The sequence below is a fragment of the Camelus dromedarius genome, chromosome 4 (assembly GCF_036321535.1).
Source record: "Camelus dromedarius isolate mCamDro1 chromosome 4, mCamDro1.pat, whole genome shotgun sequence".
Classification (NCBI taxonomy): Eukaryota; Metazoa; Chordata; class Mammalia; order Artiodactyla; family Camelidae; genus Camelus; species Camelus dromedarius.
This window is the reverse complement of record NC_087439.1, coordinates 44,103,677-44,131,641: the sequence shown is the minus strand read 5'-3', so window position 1 is coordinate 44,131,641 and position 27,965 is coordinate 44,103,677. Positions and strand designations below refer to the sequence as shown.

At 38.8% G+C, this 27,965-nt stretch overlaps 1 protein-coding gene across 3 annotated transcripts in view; it reads right to left on the bottom strand.

Moving 5' to 3' along the window:
* Positions 1-27,965, bottom strand: part of CERS6 (ceramide synthase 6) — a 278,288-nt gene that overhangs the window by 101,868 nt on the left and 148,455 nt on the right. For all 3 annotated transcript variants that reach the window (XM_010982470.3, XM_031451592.2, XM_064484885.1), the window contains exon 4: positions 22,049-22,106. In XM_010982470.3, the coding sequence (XP_010980772.1) occupies positions 22,049-22,106 (58 nt within the window). The remainder of the gene's footprint in view (positions 1-22,048; positions 22,107-27,965) is intronic.

The following is a 27,965-nucleotide window of genomic DNA, read 5'->3' as shown; positions in this document are numbered from 1 at the left end:
TCTGAAATCCTTGCTTTGATACGCACCTTAGCTCTCCAGGGCCAGTATCCTGGGCTTCCCACCCTGAGTCTCCTCAGGGGGCACTGCTGAGGGTGGCTGCAGAGGCTGGGGAGCCCACTTATTTCCATTCTGAGTTCCCTCTAGCTTACTGTCGGGGGCACGGTAATGGCTGATGACTTGACGGCTGCAGCATCCTTTGTTTATTGATATGTCAGGCAACATTTTTCATTCACACACCCAATCTCCTCAAGCTATTCCTCACTCCTGCCCACCCTCTACCCTGCCCAATCCACGGGATTGCCACAATCCTAAAAGCAAAAGTTTACCTCTGTATTGTTGAAGAAGAGGATGCTGATAAAAAAGAGATGTGGGAAATGAGTAATGGTTGATGCTTTTATGAAGATGTCTTTATTTAGTAGCAGGAGAAACAAAAATGCATATTCACAATTGTACAGAAATCCCGTGAAGGAGATTGGTGTAATAATTGAAGGGACACACTAATGCACAAGTAGACCTAGTAAGTAGAATCCAAAAAGCCCTGGAAGTCAGATTAAGTAGAGAAAAGCCAGCAGATATTGCCTCTGGAAGGTCATAAATAGATAAAGGGAAAAAAAGTACTTTAAATTGCCCCAGCATCTCTCTATGAATTAATTTTCTGGTGATTTAAATGCTTCAGGAGCTGTGCTATTTCATTTAAAGATGGTATTGATATTTATTGGTAGGGCTAAAGAAATGCAAAGGAATTAACAATTTATGAGCCATTCTCAGTGCTCAGAGCAGGAGGGAAAGCTGTTTAGGAATCAAGTAATAAACGTGGTCAATGATTGGGTGGTGGACAGACAGGACTACAGAGTGGCAGGCACCTTCCCCCCGGCTAGTTATTGGGAAAGACCAGACACTCTTGGCATTTGTGACTCCTGTCCCTTCCCGACTCTAATGAGACATCAACTTCAGTGCCTACAGGAAGGAAAATGGAAAATTGGGATATGTTGTATCCTACCCAAATGGACAGACATTCCTTTGGCTTTTTACTATTGATATTCCCCTAATATCAAAATTAAACCTTTAGCAAGTAAGCAACCACCAAGAAAACATACGTATGCAGAAAGCAGCTCCTTTTTTAAAAGCTAAAGAATGTTCAAGTTCCTATTTCTTTTTTCCCTTCTCTGTTTTGAAATCTGTCTCATTTCTCAATACACCTTACTTAACATGGCGGAGTCACGAGTTGAATCTCATCGACCTTACAGACAAATTGCAGATCTGGTTCAACAACTATTTACTAAGAATGTACTCCAAGGAACTGACCTTAAGGTGCTTAAAATGAGGCTGGGAAAGCACACTGGTAAACATGTGACAAGCTCAGCCATCAAGCTCTTCCGCGTCTACTGTGGTGGCACAGGGTGTTAAGGGGCAGGGGAGGCAGGGGCTTAAATAGACAGCCCAGAGGAGGAGAGGAAGGTGGGTGAAGCTTGAGCAAAGATTTACGTAACCAGCAGGAGTCAGCCGGGTCAGGAAGGGATGACACCATTTATGTCAACCCTTGGCATACAAACAGAGTTGTCAGCAGGGGGCAAAAGCAGAGCTTTCCTGTTACAAAATGAAATGTTCTACTTTCTAGCGCAGTATGTTAAAAGCTTTTTCTGTTGAAAAATAGAAAAATAGGATTTCTGGAAACTTTATGCTTATATCAATTTTAGTAGAACTTAAAACACTTATAAAACTAAAAATATCCCTGCATTTCATCATGTCTCTCCCATCTTTCCTGCCATGAAATATCCACATTAAGACATAATGTAGTATGGCTGAGCAGGGTTGCTTTTAAGGATTTGACTGAATATTGCAATGGAGTATTTTTACTAAGAGAGGCAATTTAACAGGGATGAATGTGGGCAAAAAAATCACAGGACCTGGGGCTCAACGCCAACTTTGCCACTACTTAACATCTTCGAGACTGTTTCTTTTATCTTTTATTTTTTAGTTTAATTTAATTTAATTTAATTCAATGGAGGTACTGGGGATTGAACCCAGGACCTCGGGCTTGCTAACTAAGCATGTGCCCCCTAGCACTGCGCTACACCCAACCACCCATCTTTTCTCTTTTAAATGAGGGTCATAACACAAACATCAGAGGGTCCAGGAGGAGATCAATTAAATCCCACAATACAGGATTAGCACAGACAGCACATGGCCGCCACGGCTGAATACACTTCTTTCTCATTCCCTCAAAGTCAGCTGCCTTCTCTCCCCTAAGTATCACAGAACCGAAAGTATGTATTTTACTTATCTGTATTATGTACTAAGTATAACTTAAAAAAAAAAAAAAAGAAGCAGTTTTTGTCCCTCCAAAAAAAAAAAAGTATTCATGATCTTCATTAAAATGTGGATATCCCTTGGTTTTTTTCCCCTCCTGCCAAGATAGAGACTCTAAATGGGGGGTGGGGGGGAGTGCTTCCTGCCCCTGTGAAAACAGATCACAACACAAATAGCTACATTTGGGGGGAGGGGCAGGTAATAAGCAGTCATTCTTCTGGAAAAGAAATAGGAGAAATCTTTTTTAAACTTTCAGCTTTTCTCTCCCATCACCCCTCTCTTAGAAGTAACTTTTAAATACAACTGAGAACATTCTATCTCCTTTTTTCTCCTTTCAAAAAATTCACAGATGACTGGATAAAGATGCGGTCTGTCTGTCCGTCTGTCTACATACATATACAATGGAATACTACTCAGCCATTAAAAGAATAAAACAATGCCATTTGCAGCAACATGGATGGACCTGGAGATCATCATTCTAAATGAAGTAAGCCAGAAAGAGAAAGAAAAATACCATATGATATCACTCATATGTGGAATCTAAGGGAAAAAAAAAAGACACAAATGAACCTATTTACGAAACAAACTCAGAGACATAGAGAAAAAACTTGTGGTTACTACAGAGGAAAAGGGGTGGGAAGGGGTGAACTGGGAGTTTGACATTTGCAGATACTAACTACTATATATAAAATAGACAAACAACGAGTTTCTTCTGTATGCACAGGGAACTATATTCAAAATCTTGTAGTAAGCTATAATGAAAAAGAATATGAAAACAAATGTATGTATGGTATGTATGACTGAATCATGCTGTACACCAGAAATTGACACAACACTGTAAAATGACTATACTTTAATTTAAAAAAAAAAAAACTCATTACTACCTCTTTAGTACTGGGTAAGCCTCTGTAACACGCAGGAAATGCTTGATCTGTCTGAAATGGACAACTTTTGGGGGCATACCTGACACATAAATCTACACCGGATACACACGAGCCCATTTTCTTCAGCCCAGAGGCCAAAGGTGGGGACAACGGCTCTCGTGACCGTTGCCATGGCCAACACATGTCCCCTGGCCTCCAGTCTTTGCTACTTCTAATTCACTCCTCACACTGCAACCGGGTGGCCTTTCTCCAGCACTAGTTCAACTGTCTGTAACTCTTTATTCTTTTTTTTCTGGACAGACAGAAGCTAAATTCTCAAGCTGGCAGTCACTACTTGCCGGTCAGCCCCACCTGCCTCTCAGCATCAGCATCATCATGCTTGCTGTGCCCCCTCCTCTGTCATCCCAAACACACGCCCCACTGCCCAAGTTACAGCCTTACCACTTTCTGTTCTTTCCCAACACCGTTCCTCCCTTCACCTCCTTCGTTCTTCATCATCAGCGAAGCCTTCATCTTTTAGCCTCAACACCGCGTCCTAGTGCAGTCTTCCCTGAGCACCCTGTCACCAACTCCCATGTGCTACCTGATGTCCAACCTACCTGTGAGCAAATCATATCATCTCTGAGCCTGTACACTCTTTAAGGACAAGGAGTATGTGACCCTCCCATAGAGAAACTTCAGATTTTGTGCTATATCAGTTCTTAATAAAAATCACAGTCGTGTTACAAAATTTAATTAAATTCTCTCTCCGTGACTTTGTGCGGTAACAGAATCACATGAACATTTATTGCAGAGGCAGATGTGTTATCACCTGCAAATCATCTCCACCGTCACAGAAGAGGCAACGCAAAATGACTCCAACTTTAAATGTCCTAAATGGCATTTCTCTCTGAATAGACTAGTGACCGCCTTCTGAGAGGTCAGGAGAGGTGAGTCAAAGATTGTCACAGTGTGCTAGGCTGAATAATGGCCTCTAAAGATATCCAACTCCTAATCCCTGAAATTTGTGAATGTTACCTTAACTGGCAAAACTAACTTGCAGATGTGATTAAGATAAGGATCTTAGATGGGAAATTATCCTGGTTTATCTGGATGGGTCCTAACTATAATCACAGATATCCTTATAAGAGGGAGCTACAGGGAGATCTGACCACAGAAAAGGAGAAGGCATCTGAGGACAGAAGCAGAGATTGGCATGATGAGCTTTGAAGAATACGAGCCCACTTGCCAAGGAAAACAGGCAGCCACTGGGAGATGAAAAAGGCAAGGAACCCAAAGGAACCAGCTCTACCAGCACCTTGACTTTTGCCCAGTGAAACTGATTTTGAAGATTTACAGACCACCAGGACTGTAAGAGAGTAAAGGTGAGTTGTTTTAAGCCACCGCTGAGTTTGTGGTAATCTGTTACAGCAGGCAGAGAAAACTAATACATATGGTGAGTGTTTGGCTTTTGCTGGGTACTACACCATAACATGGCAGTTCTCAAAGTGAGGTCCCTGGATCAGCACTGCCATTATCGCCATTTGTTGGGTACTTGTTGGAAATGCAAATCCCCAGGCCTCATTTCAGAACCACTGAATCAGAAGCTATGAGTTAAGCCTCGCGGGCTGTGGTTACACAAGCCCTCCTGGTGATTCTGAGACATGTTCAAGTTTGAGAATCACTCCTGGAACATTTTTCCTTTGAACTGGGTAATTAATAGGGTGTCTACCTTTTAACAGGATGAACTAATCTAACAGGATATCATTTTTTGGAAATAAATGCTATGAGAACACAATGTGAAAAACAGCAAGGATATCCTAAATACACTGCGGCACGAATAACAAAAAAGTCTTCAAATAACATGAGAAGCTATTACCAATCTAAAGTCTATTTAACTGTGCTTAAAGGTTTGAACCAGCAGCAGTCAGGTATGAACGCAATCACTGGAGTTAGCTACTAAATAAAATGCTTTTTCTTAGCAGGCAAAATAGATTTTAAAATTGATGGATCACAAATTAGTACCTTTTCTCACAATTTCTCTATTATTCAAAGGGAGTCTATTCTGTACTTCTATCAGTTTCCTGGCCTACGACTGACACATTGAGCACATGAGGATAAAACCTCCAATGCTATATTGTGTGATTTTTTTAAAAATTCAAATGTCAGGAGGAAATTATAAAAGGAAAAGAGCATTTGCAACATGATACCTAAAAAGAGCCATTAGGGACAACTTTTGCATAGTATTACCACACAACACCTAGTTTTTAGGAAGCCAGACTTCATACTACAAGCATCTATTTATTGAATGACTGATTGAATGAGCGTCACATCTTGATAAGAGATGATCATAATAATCAACCAGAATCAAAATCCAAACTCGAGTTTTAATCTCTACACTCTCATCTACAGGGCTACAAAAGTCACACCTGTCACGTGTAGGACTATGTTTTTCTTTGTGGTACTATTTGGCAATCAAAATTTTGCCAGTTTCTGTGGACAACCCTCCATGCTTATCAATACTTCTTGTACTACACAGAATCAACTAGAGGAGTCCACTGTCTGAGGTTAAGGGGCTAGTGAATAAGGCAAGTGGGAAATCACTTCCTGGCCCAAGACCTTGTGAATTAGGGCAACAGGCCCTAAATCAAATTGTATCCATGGCATTTAGTAATTTTGTTTTCACGTGGCCCTTTTTTCACATGAAAGCAAGATAATTAGCAAAATACCATATTCTCAATTTCTTTACAGCTTCAACCATTAGTTGAAGAAAAAAAAATGAGGTGAGGGTGATAGGAGCCCTGATTATGGACAAAGTGAGAAGAGCTATTTCTTGATTCATATTTCATATACCAATGATGCACACACATGCACACACATACAGAGCACTGCAGTCTAGTTACTACCACCATTTGTACTGGAATAGCTGGTGCCAAATATGTTTCTGCTTATGCTGAACACCATGCACCCTACTAAGAATCTCTGTGTTATGATATTTTATCATTTATTTTTAACTCCCTAATCAAGGACCTGCTATGGAGAGGAACACACGTACAAGAACAAGATGCTGACAACGCATAACAGCACTGCTGCCTGGGAAAGCAGACTATGTCTACTTATGCTGTGGTTACTAAATGCCCCCCTCACATACAAGTCACTGTAGGAACAATAGTTAGAACTAATGACCTTGAGCAAGATGGGCCTGACTCTATTCTGGACAGGAAATGAAATGCAGATGGTTATGCCCCACTCTGCAATTTTCATCTTATCATGAGGACACTTTGTACCATAAAGGAGAGTGGAGAATACCTGATCCTCCAGTCTGGGGACCCGAGAATCAGTATGATGCTTCCTGAACAAACTGTTCACACTGTAGTAACGGAACCCCTTAGACGTCCTGAAGCATCTTCAGTCATCTGTAGCAGTGAGAGCCTGGGTATCAGTCATCACAGCTTCACTAACTGGATTGTACACACACACACACACACACACACACACACGTTCCTTTAGACATGAGACAAAAATACTGGAAATCCTAAACCACTACTCGTAACTAACATTCTAAAGGTAGATCTGGTTGGATGTACTAATCACATTAACAGGGTGAGTGTGGCCAGAATTCAAACCATCTACCATTTCAGGGAAATAAAGTGTTTTATTTAATTTTACTGCCAACCCTATGTACGGTATTAATGGGAAACAGAAAAACCACAAATAATGAGAATGCACAGCTAATCTCCGTACTTGATTTCAGTCATTAATTTTTAAGTCCTCCCCCTCCCCGAACTTTTAAGTAAAATTATTACAAAACATTTTTCATTTCATGATCCAAGTTCTTGTGAACTATCTACTGTCTTCTTAGTAGGATATCGAGCAGCACGGGGCGATACACCTGAGGCATGAGGCCCTGTCTTGAGCGGTTTAGATATGGAAAAAAATCTGAGGTGAAAGTACACAGATAAGACACCCCCTACTTAAGTACTGAATGATATCATATGATAATAATAATAACAACTCCTATTTGCTGAACGCCTTCCATGATTCAGGGACCAAGCTGGGTACTTTACATACATGCAGTACAACCTTGCGATATGTACGTTAAAATAGAGATTTAAAAGGTTTCAGTTATAGGTTTTCCATAGTGGGGGGAATCTGTGAAGAATCAGGGCTAGTAGGCTTTGAATTAAGGTGAAGAAGGTCATTCTAAGTGATGTCACAGGAGTAAACCCAGTGGCAGCAATGTGCCTGGCCAGCCTAGGACAAAAGTGGCTGGAGCAGTGGAAAAACATAGAGACTAGGGGACAGGTTTCTATCCTATGTTTGCCTTTATCTGAGGTGTTGACGATCAGGGGAAAAGCTGGGGAGTTGTTCAGTGTGGTTTCTGTGGGAGGCTAGAACAGAAACCTCAAAAATAAATCAAGGGAGGCAAGAATACGCAATGAGGAAAGGACAGTTTCTTCAATAAATTGTGCTGGAAAAACTGAATATCCACGTGCAAAAGAATGAAGTTGGATTCTTATCCTACACCATTCCCAAAATCAAAATGGGTTAAAGCTTTAAACATAAGACCTGAAACTGTAAAACTCCTAGAAGAAAATCTAGAGGAAAAGCTTCTTGATATTAGCCTTGGTAATGACGTCTTGGTTATGGCATCAAATGCACAAGCAACATAAGCAAAAGCAGACAAATGGGACTACATGAAACTAAACAAGCTTCTGCACAACAAAGGAAGCAATCAGCAGAGTGAAAAAGGCAATCTACAGAAAGGGAGAAAATGTCCACAAATCATACATCTAAAAAACGGTTAATGTCCAAAATATATAAGGAACTCTCCTACAATTTAATAGCAAAAATTCTATTTGAAAATGGGCAAAAAACCTAAACAGACATTTCTCCTAAGAAGACACACAAGTAGCCAGCACAATACAAAAAGGTGCTTAACATCACTAATCATCAGGAAAATGCAATTCAAAACCACAATGAGATAACACTTCACACCTATTATGATGGTTATAATAAAAAAAAAAAACTAAAGTAAGTGTTGGCAAGGATGTGGGGGAAAAAATAACCTGTGTGCATTGTTAGTGGAAATGTAAGTTGGTACAGCCACTATGGACAAAAGTATGGAGGTTCCTCAAAAAATTATGTGATCCAGCAATCCCACTTCTGGGTATATACCCAAAAGAATTGAAATCAGGATGTCAAAGAGATATATGCACATCCATGCTTACTGCAGTGCTATTTACAATAGGAAAAAAAAAAAAGAAGCAAATAGGAAACAACTTAAATATCTACTGACGGATACACAGATAAAGAAAATGAGGTATATAGATACCATGGAATATGATTCAGCCTTAAAAAAAAAAAAAAAAGAAGGAAATCCTACATTTTTTGACAATACAGATGAACTAGAAGACATTAGAGCTAAGGGAAATAAGCCAGACACAGAAGAACAAATACTACATGATCCCACTTATATCAGGAATCTGCAATAGTCAAAACTCACTGAAGCAGAGTAAATGGTGGTTACCAAGGATTGGGGGAAGGAGGAATTAGAGAGGTGTACATAGTTTTATTTATGCAAGATGAGTAAGTTTTAGAGATCTACTGCAGAGCATAGGACACATGGTTAACAATACTGTATTTTATACTTAAAAATTTAAGAGAGCAGATCTTATATTAAATGTTCTTATTAAAAAAAAGAGGGAGGGAGGAAACTTCTAGAGGTGGTGGATAAGTTTAGGACATTGTATACAGTGAAGTTTCAAGGGTATGTACTTATCTTCAAACTTGTAAGATGTATAAATTAAATATGTGCAGGTTTTTTTGTATGTCAATCATACTTCAATAAAAAATAAATATGAAAGCAAAATAATAAATAAGAATAAATCAGTTGAACTGATTTGTCCAAATGACAAATGTCATTCAGAAATGTCTAAAAGAAGATTACACTCTGAAAGGTATGACACCTACCTGGAATTTTAAAGTGAGCTAGTTGGGGCAGAGAAGGGTGAAGTGGGACTACTGGGGAAGGACCAGTGGTTTGAGCAGTTATGCTGCTTATAAAGGGCTACAATAGTATTGGAGGAACAGAAATGTCAAAGTAATGTCAATGGTAATGGAGGAATAGTAATGTCAATGTCTGGTGGTTAGGCTCTGCCAGTGAGGATTAAGGATGTAATTTCATAGCAATTCATTGATGGATGAGGCTGGGAGGGTGGAGGTAACTGAAATGACTTTCCCCCATTATCCTTAGAGTTCCCAACTCCATTCATTCACCACTTTGGGTATGTGGAAGAAGGAGGGGGATGGATACACAGAAGACGCGGGAAAAAGGCAGAGCCGTGTGTTAGTAAGATGCGACTGTAGATTGGGGTCACGAAGGAGGAAGGATACGCCTTCCACGCAAATACCAGATCTCTTTACAATGAGGACCTGGAGAAGAACTGAGCTCTCTTTGGCTGTAAAGTCCAATCTCTTTACTGCAAGTCCTTTCCAAACACATTTCCAGCTTTATTTCTCATCTCACCATCATGTAATCTCAAGTAGACCCTGTATTCTTCCAGTTTTCCCACTCTGTTCTCTACACCTAAGGATGCCTTCACTAACCCATCAATGTCAACCCATGCGTGACAGCTTATTTGAAATACTACTCCTCGGTACATTTCTTCAGTTTCCTCAACGGATTCCTTTCCCATGCTCAGACAGAACCTTGTATTTCTATTATTTATGACAAAGTCTCATATCATAACTTCACTTATAGAGAAATCTTAATTCCTCTGCCATATTATAAGATCCCTAAAGATAGGAATTATTCCTTCCCTCTCCACCTCCATCTGCCTATATGTCTTGGCAAAGTAGATATTTGATAAATGTTAGCTAAACTGAACTAAATTCCTATGCTACTGATGATCCCAGGGAAGGGAAGAGTAGTAACAATATTGGCTCAGGGACTCAGACTGTCTTGCTAACTGTTTTATTTACAGTGCCTAGAATAATCCTGATCATAGGGAGGTATTCAACAGATACTGAATGAAAGAATGAACAAATGAACAGAGATCAGTATCTCCCATCAGTAATAGACAGAAGCTCTTGGAAGAGCCCTTTCAATAATAGCTTCTGATCCTCAAATGCCTTGTGCCCACATTCGCACTCAGTATCATGCAGTGGCTGCTCTATCTGGCGGCTTCAAGTTGATCAGAAACCATTACTAAGGTTCTTTTTATTGAACTATAACTTATATACAGTAAAGTGTACGAATCTAAGTATACAGAGATTTAGTGTATGTCTACATACATATAAACCTCCATCACATGTCTACACACACATACACCTATGTCACCACCACCCAGATCAAGATTTTGAGCCCTCCAGCAGGGTCTCTCCTGCCCACTCCCATAAAACCACCTCTATCACTACAGATTAATTCTGCCTGAAAAAAATTATTTTATTCTTTCTATTGTTCACTGTCTTATAGAAACCTAAATTCCTGGAGGACAAAATGGCCATCCTCTTTGCGCTTTGGAATAGTCATTCCAAGGTGACTGGTCTCACCAGACTGTTGCTCAAAAAAAATCTTAAAACAAAGACAGCAAGGGCTTTTTTAAGGAAGGCCTATTCTCATGTGCATTAACAAAGGAGAAGGGGGCAAAAACAGATCGTAGGCCATTTGTCCCATGTTACAGCAAACTGTAGCTGACCCAGTATCCAGATGCTCCTTGAACCAGTTTCTCGGAGCCACACATGGAGCTATAATTGGAGCATGAGCTGGTCAGACTGGGATGCTAGCGGCTCTGCTACACATCACTTGTCCCAAGTACCCCCACCATCACCACTCAGAAACAAGTCTGGGTCTTCCCCAAAGAGACAAAGCACCAGTTGCAAAGTAGAACATCTTATTATTTCTCCCAGAAAGCTGTTGTTTTTAAGAAAAGAACATCTGGTTTGTTTCATTATTGCTGATGAGGAAAATGTTTTATTATGCCGACCACTGTATGCGAAGCCTTTAGCTCTCAGATTTTACTCAAACAAACCTTAGTAAGAATAATGCTTTCCTTTTTGAATTCAGTAAAGAATTTTTCTTTAAGTGTCAGATGAGGATTCAGCTAATACAGAATGAACATGCAGGTACAGATTTTGATACACAGATCAATGTTTCATATCAAGTTACCTGAACTCTTCTGAGAGTGTCTAGTTTTCTATTCCCCGTGAAACAGAAGAATACTGATGCAATCCAACTCTCAGGCATTGCCCTGACCAAAGGAAGCCTGTGGTGTTAGCTTTGTTACAACATATAAATGGGCACCAATGTTCTTCACAGTCTAGTTCAGCTTTAAATTTTTAAGAAGTTTAAGTCTGTGTCTTTAGGGAACTGTCTAATAACGAACATCATATTTAAATCAGGGTCATTTTAGTAGCCTCTGAGCTATAAATTAGTTTTTTCTTTCTTTCCAGAGCTACAGAGTTGATATTTTATTAAGGGAGCTGAAAAGGTAAGATTCATGGTTTGATCACTTACCAACTCCACAAACCCTTATGTAAATAATGACCTAAACTAACTTATCACTCAGTAAGGCAGCAGTCACCACTTGCACTTGGGAATCCGCCCAAGCACCTCCTCTTCCTCCCACAGAAATCCATTTCAGCTTCACAAGCTCTTCCAAGTCCCGAAATCTTTCTACCTCACCACCTGGAGAATGTTGTTGGTGTGAAATGTCATTATCTCAAGACAAAGCCTGAACACAAAGCAAAAACGTGGGGAAAAAGCTTCTCGATGCTCTTTAGGGCAAGTTTACACAACCAAAATCAAACCACTGTAACTCATTAAACTAAAAGCTATAAGCTATAGCCTCAGTGCTGATGAAATGGTTTTATTATCTGAACAAGTTTTAATTTGTTCTTGGCAATGAACAATTTCACATTTCCCAAGGTATAGAAAATACTGAGTTGTCCCAACCAGCTTCTTCTTACGAATGGTGCATTAATGGTCTGCTAGTCAAAGGGTAGCAAGTATGTATCATAGGAGGAGGGAAGAAATTGTGTTGCATAATTACACTGGTTTGGGTAAAAATGGACATCTATACCCAGTGTGAAAATAAGCAGACAATTTCTGATGAGACCCAAAAATACTAAGAATGCAGCAAACCACGAATCCTCAGCTTTGCCAATGTGACTTCATTTGGAAGCAGAAAAATAAATCAAGTGTGATGCATAATTTGGACGTGTTGATTATAATCACTGTTTAACTTTGCAATCTTAATTTGAATACAGTTATAAGCTGGAGTCCTTCCTTTTCCTTGTTAACTAGCCAATCCTTCTCAGCACAGTAGATCCACTCAGTCAGTAATTAAACCTGGATAAAAGCAGATTATAATGCCAAACGTATCTGGATTTAAACCTCAGTCCTCCCACTGACTAGCTATGTGACCTTGGACAAATTACTGACCCTTTGTTAGCCTTGGTTTCTTCATGTATAAAGATGAGGGGTTACACCGTACAGCACATGAGCAATGAACACCAAGCGATCAACATATGCCTGGCCTGTAAGGGAGCGCTCAACACAGTACAACTATCACTATTATGATGAGTATTATTACCAGTGATTCAGAATTTCATCCGGGCTCTGCACTAAGCCAACAGTGTTTCCAAAGTATTTTCCCACTCCCAAAGAGGTGGGACTTTCATTGTAAGAGAAGTTTTTAAAAGTACTATGTGGAGTGAAGAATTCCAAGTTATTAACTAATACAAGCCATGCAAATCTGTAAGAGCTTAACTCTTACCAGAATCCCACTGGAGACTAAAAAAAGCCCCTTAGAAGTGCTATGTGAGGGCCATTCTGGGACATTCTGGGCAATGAGATCTTGGGGGAACCTCTGACAGAAAATTCAGGGGTTAAGGCAGCAAAGACTAGGCAAACGTGCACAGACAGTTTTTTAATGAAACTTTGTCATTTAAAGGGAATTCAACTTTTTAAAAGTTCCAAATAAGAACTATTTTATAACCCATTTCAAAAATTATGCAGTCATTTCCATTCTACTTCCTACATCTTAGGGTTAATTTTTTAAAAAAAGGAAGTACTAAAGATACTGTGGAAAAATTAACTAGCCACAGTTCCTCTCTAAAAGGAATCTTAACATTTTCACCTTAGTACATTCCAGCACTCTACATATACGATTATCATAGCAAAATGTACAAGTGAGTTTGTTACTTATTTTCAGGTAAAGTTCTACTAAATGTTTTACTAGGACTAAAAATAATATACTTACTTAATAGTTATTATTTTTAAATGGGTGCAGGCTATGTTGCCATTTTGATAACAAGTTAAACAATTCCAATATCAGACATTAAGATTGTTTTATGTTCTGTTTTGGATTTGCTATAATTTGTATGCAAGTGTATGTGTATATGTATGCATATGTATTTTAAGTCATAATGAATAACTTTATATATTATATTTTTGCTTCCATATAATTTGTTCCTCAGGGTAAACTGAGTCACAGAATACGAACATATTTACAGCTATTATTCTATATCACCATTTTGCTTTTTAAACAGGCTATACCAGCTTGCCATAATCATCAGCTATTGAAAGTCTTCACTGAATTGTGGAGTAAGAACTTTAAAAAAATATTCTGTTGGTCTACATTACTGATTGTAGAGATGGAGCAATTCAATCCCAGAGAGATTAAGTAGCTAATTTAAGGTTGCAAAACTGTTTTTAACAGCCAGGTCTTATGACTCTTCCAGTGTCCTCACTGAATCACATTATCCTCAGTTTCTCCCTGGCCCCAGAACGTTCTCCTCAGATAGGATCCTAGCCACAAGTCAACACAGAAGGGCAAATTAAAGGTATGAGGGCATCAGAAAATATGCAAGAGGAGAGATGTGGGTAGGGTATAAGGAAGATACAAAATGGAGAAGGCTTGAAGGACAACTTCCTCGGGTCATGCCAGATAATTTCCGTTTAGGAAGTGCATTTACGTATTTGCGAGCATCAAAACATGGTCAGGACAAGAGATCCCCCTGGACTAAGAGACAGCAGCAGCAGCACAATACTGAAAAGCTGCATGTCAACGGATTACCGGGGGCGCAGGCATTCACACTTCCCAGCAGAGCCCTCTTATTACTCAGCCAGTAATAATGAGTGCTATGCCTTACATTTTCAAAGTACTGTAGAGCTTCCACACAAGCTGAGGAAGCATCATCTTCCCATTTCACAGATGAGAAAAATGAGGTTCCAGAGAGCAGAGGTCCCATTAAGCAGAACTGGCAGAGCAGAGACTGAAACTTCAATCTCGATTGCTATCTTAATGTTCTTCCACAGTGATGTGATTTTATTTTTTAATAAGTTATGTGAATTTACTAATAAAAATAATTATCTCTTGAACTGCTAGATTTTTGAAACTTGTTTTCTAAGTCTCTTTTTTTAACTGACCTATAAATTTTAAAGGCCACAAGACTGGCTGCTATTTTTGCCTCACACAAGTAAATTCATCCTTCTGAAATTGTTTCTTTTTTTCTGAAGCGAGTAATTTGAGATAGTTGATCTTTGGGGTTCCTTCCCAATGTCCATACTCTATGCCAAGAGCACTTTTTTTCTTCTTTTTACAAAACTATTTGATGGGGCCATTTTCTTAGGTCAGATTCTCAATGTCAAGTCTCCATAAACAAGTAGCATACTCCAAGCAATTTCAAAGTCTGTAAATAACAGAACAAAATTTTAAATGGACACATATTCTAATGACTGGACAATTTTTATTTTCACTATTAAAACAAGGATGACAACGCTTTTCCATTTCAGAAAAGATTCCAAGCAAACCAACAAGCAAAAGGGAACACCTTGAACCATGATGCCAGGGGGACACTCTGTGGCTTTCTTTGCTGAACTTTAAAAAGCACACCCAATGAATAATGAAAAGCTATGCCTTGATTCAGGTGAGATTCAGAAAGTTTATGGGAATAGGTGAAATGCTCAGTTGGCCGGTGTATTTTTCAACCATGGGTTTTCACCCCTAGCTAGTCATGGCATCAACGTAATCGGCGGCAATTTGCATAGTTTTAAATGTAGTAAGATAAACTACAGGAAGTTTTCAGGGGGTATCACAGGATGCAGCACAATGGGAAGTTTGGGCTGGTTATTAAGATATAGCAGACACAGGAGCTGGCTCCGAGGAGCTGGTGCCTTGCTGAGTTCTGACTCTAGGCAGGCATGAGAGGGACGCGGGAAGACTGCAAGAGGAAGCAGGTGAGCTCATTTCTCGGTTCCACTTTCTGTTCCTGCCATCACCCACTAGCCTCGACCCACCCAACCCTCCGGCCATGCATCTTCAATCTGGCAGCAGAGGTAAAGCCCAGTGGCAGCAGCGGGTTGCACTTTTCCCTCATTTCCAGCACCAGCTTCACTGTGGTTTCTGAGACATACCAGCTGGTCAGCGCTTTCTCTGCAGAGGTCTCATCCAGCTCCACGGATCCTTTGAGCGTCAAGGTTCTGATAACACCAGCCTCTTCCATAAGCCCTTATCCTCAGAGCCACGGCTTCCTCCTGCCACAATGACCTCCAGGATACCTGGGTGCAGCGCTAATCAAAGTGTCATGGACAGATGAGCGCCAGTCCCTGCAATGTTGGTGGTGACTGTTTCCTCAGAACGTCAGTTAACCACATCACTAAGCACAGTTTCAGCTGGGCTGACCATTCTTCAGAAAAGAAGCAGTGAGTTGATTTACATTCAAGTCAAGCCCCTTATCTCATCACAGACCGGTAGCAAACAGCAGATTGATTACGTGGAATAATGTAGTCTTAATGGTTCTTTATATCCTAGTCACTCAAGAATAACTCTTGTGGTTTCTGCCTCCTAACGGGACCCTGACTGATACAGAGGTTAGGTATAGATGTATTTTGAGTAATCTTTATTTTAATTAAATATATGCACATGTACAAAATGGATTGTAATATAAAATGCACCATATGGTCTAACAGTTGAAAATATACCAGCTTAACATGTAGATTATAAGAAAAAAAAATTTACCTAAATACCAGTTGTACACATATCTAATGGTCTTCCTGTGACACTAATTTTATTTAAAAAAAAAGTAAGTTAAATAAGAAAGAAAAATATCCAAAGAACTCCACTCAATATAAACTTCCACCTACAAATTAGAAAAAAAGGTAACAGTAAATGAGAGATAACTTACTCGATTGTTTAAGGTGATACATGGTTCCTTTCAAGACCTAGAAAAATGTGTTAATTTACATGAGTGCATTGTGTGCTGGGACTTAAGAGCACCTGAACTAATTCTGAGTCTTTTAAAAAATGTCTCTGCCAGTCATATTTATGGAGCAAAGAGTCACTTGTGTCTAGCAATTATAGGAACAGACTATTGAGACAGGCTTATCTTTCAATGATTTAAGTATTTCCTACTAAACCTACAATAACTTTACTTAGTAGTTCGCTAACATGTTCATAAGGTCAAGGCCTTACGGGATCTACTTCCATTATCAGAATTAGTGCTACCTGTAAAGGGGGCTCTGAGCTAAGAAAGCAAAGAGGACACACCACATCTGTACACCTGAGCATTTTCCCAGCACCATAAATGAGGCTTATTCTTTTATCTGTCATCATGAAACTACTGAAACTATAGAAAACATTTTGTTGATTTCATATAAATGAACACACTCATACTTTCTTTACCGGGTGTTTAAAAATATGTGGCCAATTATTTCAGCTTTTACTATAGAACTATTCATAGGGCAGCTGCATAATTTATCACCCAAACTGGGTCAGTAGAAAAGGGAGGTAAGCACCCAGGACCTTAGGACAACTCATGCAGGAAGTCAGCCTGTGTTTTACTCCAAAGATACATTCACACGTCAACTACAGGAACTAAGACCTAATGGAGAGGAAACCAACCATAGTAAAAAAAAAAAAAAGTACAGTAAATATTTCTCTACACTTCTAGATATCTTGCATATGAAAACAATTTCTATGTGACTTCAGGTCTTATGCCATACTGTATCCTTTCTTCAGAAAAGCTGGAATATTTGAAAAATGAAGCACACATGGAAACCGTGAGAATGGTCTTAGCCTGGGACTGCTGGGATTGTGACTGGCTCAGGGCCCAGCTGCTGTGCTTTAAAATCCACAGCTGTATTTGCACAAAGGCCCCGCTGCCCACAGGCTGCTCGAAGCCACTGATTGAGCACAAAAGAAATACTAAAGCAAGCCCGTTTCTGGGAGATATAGGTCTCCTCTGATGATCAGCTGTGGCTCCAGGACTCCCCAGTGGCCTTACAAATCTTCCTTAGAAAGGTACAGCAAGCAGTCTTGGAGCTTCACTGGAACTTCCCCTCCTTTCCTCCCTCCTGCATTCATGGTCACACTTGCATCATGGTCTGAAGGCTCTTCCAGCCTCCCCCTCAACTCCCTCCTCATTTCCTCTCATAGACATTGCCCCTAGTCAATTTTGTGCACATTTAATCTCTTCTTGGTGTCTGCTTCTCAGAGGACCCAGACTAAGTGCAAATGTGTGCTGACAGAAATCTAGCTTGTATGTCTTTAAAAATTCTAAATTGCCTTCTTTTTTTTTTCTTTTGGGGAGGGGATTAGGCTTATTTATTTATTTATTTTTAAGGGAGGTACTGAGGATCGAACCCAGGAACTCATGCTGCTCACACTCTACCACTTGAGCTATGCCCTCCCCCACAAACTGCCTTATTTCTCAATACAAAGAATATTTTAAAACTGAGGGCACTTAAATCAACCATATATACACAATGAAAATCTACAATGACTTGGTAAACCTAGGGAAGTAAGTATATTCTCCCTATAGGATTAAGCCAATTCAAATTGGAAAAGTTAACAGTACTTAACAAAACTTAGGTATTCAGCCTTAATGTAGCCTCATAGCCTCACCTATAAAATGAGTTATTTAGATAACTTTACCTGCAACTTGACCTGATTCATTGATGAGCTCTAGTAGTTTTCTGGGAGCCTCTTTAGGGTTTTCTGCATATGATATCATGAGATCTGCAAACACTGACAGTTTTACTTCTTTTCCAGTTTGGATTCCCTTTATTTCTTTTTCTTCTCTGACTGCTGTGGCTAGGACTTCCAAAACTATGCTGAATAAAAGTGGCAAGAGTGGGCATCCTTAGAAGGAATGCTTTCAGCTTTTCCCCATTAAGTATGATGTTGCTGTGGGTTTGTCATATATGGCCTTTATTACATTGGGGTATGTTCCCTCTGTGCCCACTTTCTGGAGAGTTTTTATCATAAGTGGATGTTGAATTTTATCAAAAGCTTTTTCTGCTTCCATTGAGATGATCATGTGGTTTTTATTCTTCAATTTGTTAATATGGGATATCACGTTGATTGATTTGCAGATACTAAAAAATCCTTGCATCCCTGGGATAACTCCCACTTGGTCAGGATGTATGATCCTTTCGATGCACTGTTGGAGTTGATTTGCTAGTATTTTGTTGAGGATTTTTGCATCTATGTTCATAAGTGATAGTGGCCCGTAATTTTCATTTTTGTGTGACAATCTTTGTCTGGTTTTGGTATCAGGATGATAGTGGCCTCACAAAATGAGTTCAGAAGTGTTCCTTCCTGTACAACTTTTTGGAATAGTTTCAGAAGGACAGGCATCAACTCTTCTCTAAATGTTTGGTATGATTCTTCTGCGAAGCCACCTGGACTTTTGTTTGTTAGAGGTTTTTAATTCCTGATTCATTTTCAGTGCTGGTAATTGGTCTGTTCGTATTTTCTATTTCTTCCTGATTAAGTCTTGGGAGATTGTACCTTTCTAAGAAGTTGTCCATTTCTTCTAGGTTGTCCTTTTTGTTGACATATAGTTGCTCATAGTAGCCTCTTATGATCTCTTGTATTTCTGTGGTGTCAGTTGTGACTTCTTTTTCATTTATGATTTTATTAATTTGGGCTCTCTCTCTTTTTTTCTTGATGAGTCTGGATTATCAATTTTGTTTGTCTTTTCAAAGAACAAGCTTTTAGTTTTACTGATCTTTTCTACTGATTTTTTAGTCTCTATTTCGTTTATTTCTGCTCTAACCTTTATGATTTCTTTCCTTCTACTAACTTTGGGTTTTGTTTGTTCTTTCTCTAGTTGCTTTAGGTGTAAGGTTAAGTTGTTTATTTGAGATTTTTCCTGTTTCCTGAGGTAAGCCTGTATTGCTGTAAACTTCCATCTGAGAACTGCTTTTGCTGCGTCCCACAGGTGATAATCATATAACTTTTACACCTAAAATTCTATAGTTTTCAAAAATTATTTATTAATTGATTTGTTTGCTTTTAATTTTTTAAGATTCTCTATTACTGTGGGTATATGGTACTTTGCATTTGGTAAAGATCTCTTTAATAGAATCATAGAATTTCAAGGTAGAAAGGGTACTTCAAGTTATTTAATATACACCCTAGAAGACAAGACGTATCAGGTTCACTTGACCTAAAGGCAGAAGAAAATTGGACAGTGCAAGCTGCCCAGCCATTTTTCTAACAGCCCATGTAATAATCCACATTTTAGATGCCGTGAGTAGGAAGCAGCTGTGGACTCTCACCTTTTAAAGTTGGGCCACTATGCTGGTATCTTATTTTTAAACATTTAGGGTACTGTGAAAATTTGAATTACCTTGTTTTGATTATTTCTGATGCTGCTTCCATAATAATTTTTTTTCCTCTTGGTTACATGGGCAAATATATTGTCCATTTCAACAAAGTAATAGAAATATGTCAAATAACCATTAAAGTAAGTATTTAAAGTTCTATAAGCAGAAACAATGACTACATTAGGTCAAGGCTGATAACCTCACCAAAGAAGGAAGTCATCTGGAAATCAGGCTGAGGCTATGGTGGGCTGGTACAGGGGAGAAAGTACTAGAATAAGAGACAGCAATATGTGTCTCACTTAAGATTCATCTTTTCATAAGCTAACCGTGTGACCTCTGGAACGCCGCCTGCCCTATCTGGATTTCTGCTTCCTCAGCTATGAAATGAAAAAGTTGGACAAGAAAGCTCATGAAGTCCTTCATAGCTAGCCCGGTCACTTGGATTCCATCCGTACTTTTCTGCCTCGCATTATGACTGACTCATCCAAAACTGAATGCTTCCTAGATAATTCCAAAGGAAGAAACCCCAAATACCAATGAATCCGACCAGAAGAACAACGGCCAGTTCTTTTCATTTTTAAGCAATTGTTATATCTAGAGGCAGCTGAAAGGAAACTGTCTAACAGTTAAGGAAAAACAATTGCCAAGCAAACATCCTATCAACAGGCTCTCTTACCACCTCGGACAGAACCACTGAGGACTAGGGGATGAAAACCACTCTCGGTCCATTCAGTCTGTGTAGTGACAGAGGGAAGCAGAGCTAAGTGTCAAAGTGTTTCCTGTTCTGAGGATGGATGGCCAGCCTTGTTGAATGAGAGCTTTTCAAAGAGACCACATCCTGCAGATCAAGGGAAAAGGGCACACAGTGCTCCTGGCTCTCACCATCTTTTATTGCTCACCATCAAAGCCTTCCGCCAACAGAACCAGAGTGAATTCCAAACCTTGACCTCAGTTAGCATCTCGACATTCCCATGAAGCCCGACTCTCCCGTGTCAGCTGAAATTCCACCCAAAGCTATTTCCTCTTCCAAGGTAGTAAAGTTGGAAGCATAAAAGCTCTATAGCCATTCTTTCCATTTCTCCCTAGATAAGTACATTTGAGAACTAGAACAGTAGGCTCCCAAAATAAACACTTTCCACCACACTTATTTACCCCTGCGTGAGAATGTCTTCATACTTAGAAAGCTTAGAGAGTGAAGTTCATCCTTTTAAATCTATTCAAATGGCCTCTGGGCTATGTAGTCTTATTAAGTGAAAAATAAGTGCAGCTACTAAAGGAAAAGACAACTAGTAAAAGGAATATTTCCTCTAAAAAAAGTTTTTTGGGAAACAACCACTATTTATAATAGAATCTGCCACAGGCAGACAATATCTTACAACTCAGACTTTAAAAATAAAAACGTATTTGCAATTTTCACATCAATATTTACATGAGAACTTACTAGTAAGGCATGCCACTTGGCACGATGCCCCAGTTTGGAAATTTTTTTTTACTAAAGAAAGGTAACACTGATATCATTTTAAAGGATCATACTGTGAAATATTTTTTAAAAAGAACTTTCCATTTTCTGCCAACTCACTACTTTTAGTATGTGCATGACTGTAAGAAGGTAAGTCTTCATGAGACTTGAATTTAAGCCGCCTAACTTGTTAGGAGTGCCATTAAGCACTGAAATACTGAAGAAGAAGACTAGGTCAGGCTCCAAGAATTGCTTTCATAGGTAAAGGTGTCTTGGCTCATGTGGAAACAGCAAAGCAGCAGCAGCGGAACACAATCTACATAAGGAACTAGATTTTCCACTGGTGGTTGGTGTGACCCTGTTGGTAACTATACAAACACGAAACTCTCATGTCCACTGGTGACTGCTACAGTGATGACACACACCACAACAACTGATTTCTTCAAGTTGTGTGATGTATGCTGTGAAACTCTAACTTCTTTCCAAGCCTTCAGTGAATCTTATAAGACCCTTAATGACCATAGGCAGCAAACCACCAAGTAGAGTGGTCAGAGGTTAGCAACATTTCTCACTGGAAAATAAATTACTTTCAAAAGTATTCTCAGTATATGCCTGAAAATTATTTCCTACAAAGAATAAACTGCAAATATTTTTACAGATCAAAGAAAAATGTACAAATAATTCTTAGCATGCCTGTTATGATTGCTTAAAATATTACTACTGTCACAAAATAAAAAAATGAGATATATAGGCTTACAGTTACCTGAGAATTATATAAAGTAACTTGACAGAGCTTACCTTTTTCAGGAACCGGACTCCATAGGTAAATACATAAAGGTAAAATGAAAATCTCCACCTGTAGAAAGTTAAAAAAAATTCTATGATATTCAGTTTCTATCAGTACATTCTGAAGTATGTGAATGAAAAAAGTCCATTAAATGTGACCCCTCCCCACCTACCCCTGCCCCAACCAGGGATTAAACTTAATGAGTGATTTTAGTGCTAAACACATATACTCATGTGCATGCATACTGCAAATATTTGAAATATTAATAAAATTCATGACAAATTTTCTTTCATTCAGTTACTATATTTGCCCATTTGCTCATCTTCTTTCTCTAGCAGGTGAATTTCCTCTTGTTCATCACCCATGAAGGGATATATTTTAACAACATGAAGGTATGTAAAACAGTTGTGAATTCTTTGTCTGATTCAGATAGTAAATAAACGACTTAACTGAAAATCATATTTGTTTTAAAGATAAAAGCCTTAATACTTCTAAATCAGGCAAGACTTTTTTCTTTGTATTGTAACAAATATTTACCGGCATCTTTCTGAGGTCACTAAAGGAACCCACTTGGAATTCAAATCAACCATCTGATGTGCAACTGCCATCAACAACCTTATACCATCCCAAGCTGGGTCCAGCTGTTAGATGTTCACTTTTTTTAATGAGGAAAAAATTTTAAGTTCTCATTCAATTTTAAATGATTGAATGTTCAAGTTTTTTAAAATATAAGACTTTATATAAATATTAAAACTTTGTATAGCATATACATAGTGTGTATATACATCTCTATATATACATATATCTACATATATGGTTATTACAAAAAACTCTTACCCTACTACCCAATTCTCAATTTTATTTCTGTATTTTCTGACTGTGAATGGCTGTGACTTTAAAAACCGTTTGATTTCATCCCACTTATTTTTGCTTTTATTTCCTTTACTTTAGGAGACAGATCCAAAAAAATATTTGTTGTGATTTATGTTAAAGAGTGATCTGCCTGTTTTCCTCTAGGAGTTTTATAGTATTTGGTCTTACATTTAGGTCTTCAATCCATTTTATATTTATTTTTGTATATGATGTTAGAGAATGTTCTAATTTCATTCTTTTACATGTAACTGCCCAGTTTTCCTAGCACCACTTATTGAAAAGACTGTCTCTTCAACTTACAATCTTTTGCACAGCAAAGGAGACCACTGACAAAATGAAAAGACAACCTACTGAATGGGAGAAGATATTTGCAAATGATCTGACCAATAAGGGATTAATAGCCAACATATATATACAACTCCACATCAAGAAAACAAAACAACTCAACTGAAAAATGGGCAGAAGAACTGAACAGACATTTATCCAAAGAAGAAATGCAGATGGCAAACAGGCACATGAAAAGATGCTCAACATCACTAATAATCAGGAAAATGCAAATCATAATCACAATGAGGTATCACTTCATAACTGTCAAAATGGCTATCATCAAAAAGAACACAAATAACAAATGTTGGAGAGGGTGTGGAGAAAAGGGAACTCTCCTACACTATTGTTGGGAATATAAATTGGTGCAGCCATTGTGGAAAACAGTATGGAGGTTTCTCAAAAAACTAAAACTATAAATTAAAAATAGAACTACCACATGACCCAGCAATTCCATTCCTGGGTATCTATCAGAAAAAACAAAAACACTACATCGAAAAGATACATGTACCACAATATTCACTGCAGAATTACTTACAATTGCCAAGATACAGAAGCAACCTACGTGTCCAACAGATGAATGGATAAAGAAGATGTGCTGTATATATCACACACACAATTGAATACAACTTAGCCATAAAAAAAAGATGAAATTTTGTCATCTGCAGCAACACAGATGGACTTGAAGGGCATTATGCTAAGTGAAATAAGTCAGACAGAAAAACAAATACTCTATGATATCATTTATATGTGGTATCTAAAAATACAGCAAACTGGTGTATATAACAAAAAAGAAGTAGATTCACAGATACAGAGAACAAACTAGTAGTTACTAGTTGGGGGGAGGGGCAGTCTGGGGTGGGGATCGGGAGGTACAAACTACCAGGAGTAAGACAGGTTTAAGGACATATTGTACAACATGGGGAATACAGCCAATATTTTGTAATAATTGTAAATGGAAAGGAATCTTTAAAAATTGTATAAAAATTTAAAAAAACTTTAAACTGGTTGATTTCACTAAAGAGCATTCCTGAGGTCACGCTGTTCACAGTATCTTGGGTTACAAGTTGTAAATGAACACAAAGGAGAAAGTCACTAGTCAGCTTCCATCTGTCAGGCTTACTGCTTTTTGTGTTCGCAAGCCATGTAAAAATTTCAAATAAGATTTTGTTAAAAGGGTACTTTTAGGAGGTGAATCAGGTTATTGACAAAATGTTCTGGAAGAAATGCCAGCTGTCTTGAGGGAAGCGGAAAAGAACAGTGGTAGGGGCCTCGGAGAGCTGAGTAAGACCCAATGGTGGACACGAGTGTCCCTCAGAGGTTCACGACTGGGCTGACTCTTCAAATATCCCAAAATTCAAGTCAGAACTAACACAGAGAAGAGCTTTGAACTTCAGTGTTGAAAATCTTCAACTAATAATCCATAAAACCTGAATTCAGGAAGAAACAGAATCATCTAAAAAAGTGATGATTCTGAAATTTCTCATGAAAGCCCTTTTGTAAGTAAAAGCAGTTCATTTACTGCAGGATCAAGGTCAGAGATTTAATTTAACTCCATCTCCATCATCAATTTCTTGGTAGTTGTGGGTCAGAGTGTCTGTGTGTTTCTTTCTGTTTGCATGGATAAATTCCAGATTAGAACTTAAGACCAGGGATGGCTTCAAGGGTGTGGAACCTGTGTAGTTACATAGGGTCCCAGGCTTGGTTTAATGTTTTGCTGTCATTATCTTGAAATTCTTAATAACTGTTGAGCAAGGGGGGCCATGCTTTATTTTGCATTGGACCCTGCAAATTATGTAGCTGGTTCTAGTCAAGACACATGGATTCTCCTAACTGTGAACAAATCTATTAATATCCCACGATCTCAGTTCCATTTCTGTAATGGGAGAGTGGGTGTCACAGATACTGGTTTTGAGATTTACAGTTTGGATATATTGATGGCCTAAGGATTTGGTGGCACAAGTAATCTCCACTTCTCTCTAGTCCCTCCCACTCCCAGCTGTATTAAACCAACCTACTTCAGATATTTGCAAGTCACTTTTCTGGCCCTTGAAGACAACCAAATTTGCGACTCTTAGATTAAGTGATTTATAACAGCTGTTTCGGCTCTAAGACACTTCTGTTAGTAGGCAGTGACCAGGCAGTTTTTATGTATTAACGAAAACTTTATGGAAGTCATTGGAATCCCTACAATCACTCATGTAACTACATTTTCTTTCATCACTAAAATGACCCAGCTTTTATAAGACACAGGTTCTATTACAGGAACGCAGATGCCTCCATCATCTGAATAACAACTTGTGATGAATATCTACCAGGCAGAGTTTATGTCTACAAAATATCTACAGGAAGCAAAATTTTCCAGCATTTCGCCACATGCAAAAAGTCCTTTTCTAAAATCTGTGTTGTTTCACAGAAGTTACAGTTTTAAATGGTGTCTAGCTACCAGCCCCTGATACAGCCTCTCCCAACTTCTCACTAAAATATCTATAAAAAGAAAAGGTAAAGAAAAGGTAAGTAAAGGTGCATGCAACCACAAAAAAGGAAGAAAAGACCTTTAACCTATTGCAAGAACTGGAGAATTTTACAGCAGAAAAAAAAAATAAAATAATTAGATTTTTAAAATGTAACTGGAGGTGATAAGAAACAAGCTATGTGTCTTAAAGGAAAGTAGGGAATCTTTGTGTGGCTCCCTTTCTCCACTTTCTGCCATGTTGTACAGAAATGTAAAAATCTGTGTCAGTCAGAAACCTAGACAGCTCTCAGTCATGAATGACACTTTTGGGGGCACCAGAAGAATCCCCCCACCCTGTTGATTAGTGACTGATACTTTCAAAAGATGAGTGGGAAGAAAAGGAAGTACTCAGCACTCCAGGAGTTTCAGTTAAGAAAAGACGATTTGAGGGCAAGACAATCTATCTTGGTGTTGCATTCTGGAATCTGAAGTTCTTATAGTCCAGAAGAGTGACAGAGAACAAGGCATCAGAGATAGCTCCTCCAAATGAAACCCTTCTGGTCCACTGAAAATGGGCCAGTGGTCTTAAATTTCTCCTCTGTATCACTAAATGACAGAAGACAGAGAGGAGTCAAAAAGAAAGCTCCTATCAGCCAAACTGCCTTTCACTTGTAAAGGAATATAAAAAATATTCTCACATATCCAAAATACATTACTCCTTAACTGTTTGTAAAAAAAAAAAAAATTACTTTGGTTAATTCCAACCTACCAAGCAAGATACAAATGAAAATTAAGAATTCAAAAGGTATAATTTTAGAATAAAAAGACTATTGTTAGCAACACAAATAACTGCCCTAAATTTCATTGTCAAATTAAGTGATATTGTTCTTCAGGACCAACTTTATGCAAAATATTTAGCAGCAATAATCAAGGGATGACTTCTCAGATTATATTAATGAAAGCAGGGAGTGGAGAAGGGAAACATTAAACTTATTCTTACAGAGAAATTTCAAAAGACACTGTTGTTATGATAAGAGAAGTACCGTTAAAGAATGTTTCTTTAAAAACTTGATGCCTGGTTAAAGATGGAAAAGTGAATGCATGAATTTACCTGTGCCTTTAAGAATGTAGCACTGAACAGGAAGAAGAAGAATTTTGGTAAGAAAAACATAAACTTATAAGGACACAGAAAACAGGAGTGAGGACCACCACTCCATTTTGGAGCCTGGTTAGCGGAACCAGGACCTGCGTCCTAAGCTTTGGTTGGAGGATGCTCAGAAGCATGCCAGAATCCCAGAAAGACCCCATATGAGGAAGCAGTTCTGCAAGGCAGGAACCTCTATTGGAAAGAGAGGCCTTCGGGATGAGCTTGGTCAAGTCCACAATGTTGCTCAGTGGCAAAACCAAGACACAAAACTAGCGCAGCACTGACTCTAAAGCCCTCTCTCAGATTCCACAGAATTAGCATGCACGTCTCTGCTTAGAGAAGTCAATGTGTACCACTACATTTGTTTAGAAACTTTTTATATCCATCAAGCTTGAAAATTAGAATGGAAAGCTAGTAAAAACTACCTGGTTTATTGGTTTATTGGATCTGGTTTATTGTCCTTATACAACAAGGCTGAAAGGGCTCTTTGTTAAAATCAAGACTAATAAAAGGTGCTCTAAAAGCAGGGAAACAGAGCGTTGAGGTCTTGTGTCTTGCTGCCAGGTATCACCCACATGGCACAGGGGTCCTAATCTACAGAGGAGGCAGAAGCAGGGAAGAACATCCAGAGCAGGTCCCTGAGCTCAACTCTGTACACCATTCTAGGGAGAAGAGGGCAGCCCATGGGGGGTGTTTTCTGTACATTTCTGGAGCTCTTCCTCTGTGCCAGAGCTACTCTAAGGACTTTATAAGTAGAACCTCATTTAGTGAAACTATTCTATACAACAAGGGAGGTCCTATGAACAGCATTCCTAATTTTCTTTTTCAGATGATGAAACGAGCACAGAGAGGTTTAAGGACTTGCTGAAGGTCACACAGCTCGTGAGGGAGAGAGCCAGGACGGGAAACCAGGCAGCATGGCTTCAACAGGCCAGCTCTGAACCATTAGGCTCTGCTACAGCTTTCTGATTTTATACACCTGAAAACCAAAGCCAATGTACTGAGCTGAAATGGTGTTCCGAACCAGGGGGCCATTAATGGACACCACATGATGAGAACAGTCTCGGTCCTGATGAATAGAAATTGGCTTCCTGCAAACAGGAAACTGGGAAGGTTTGCAGTGGTGATT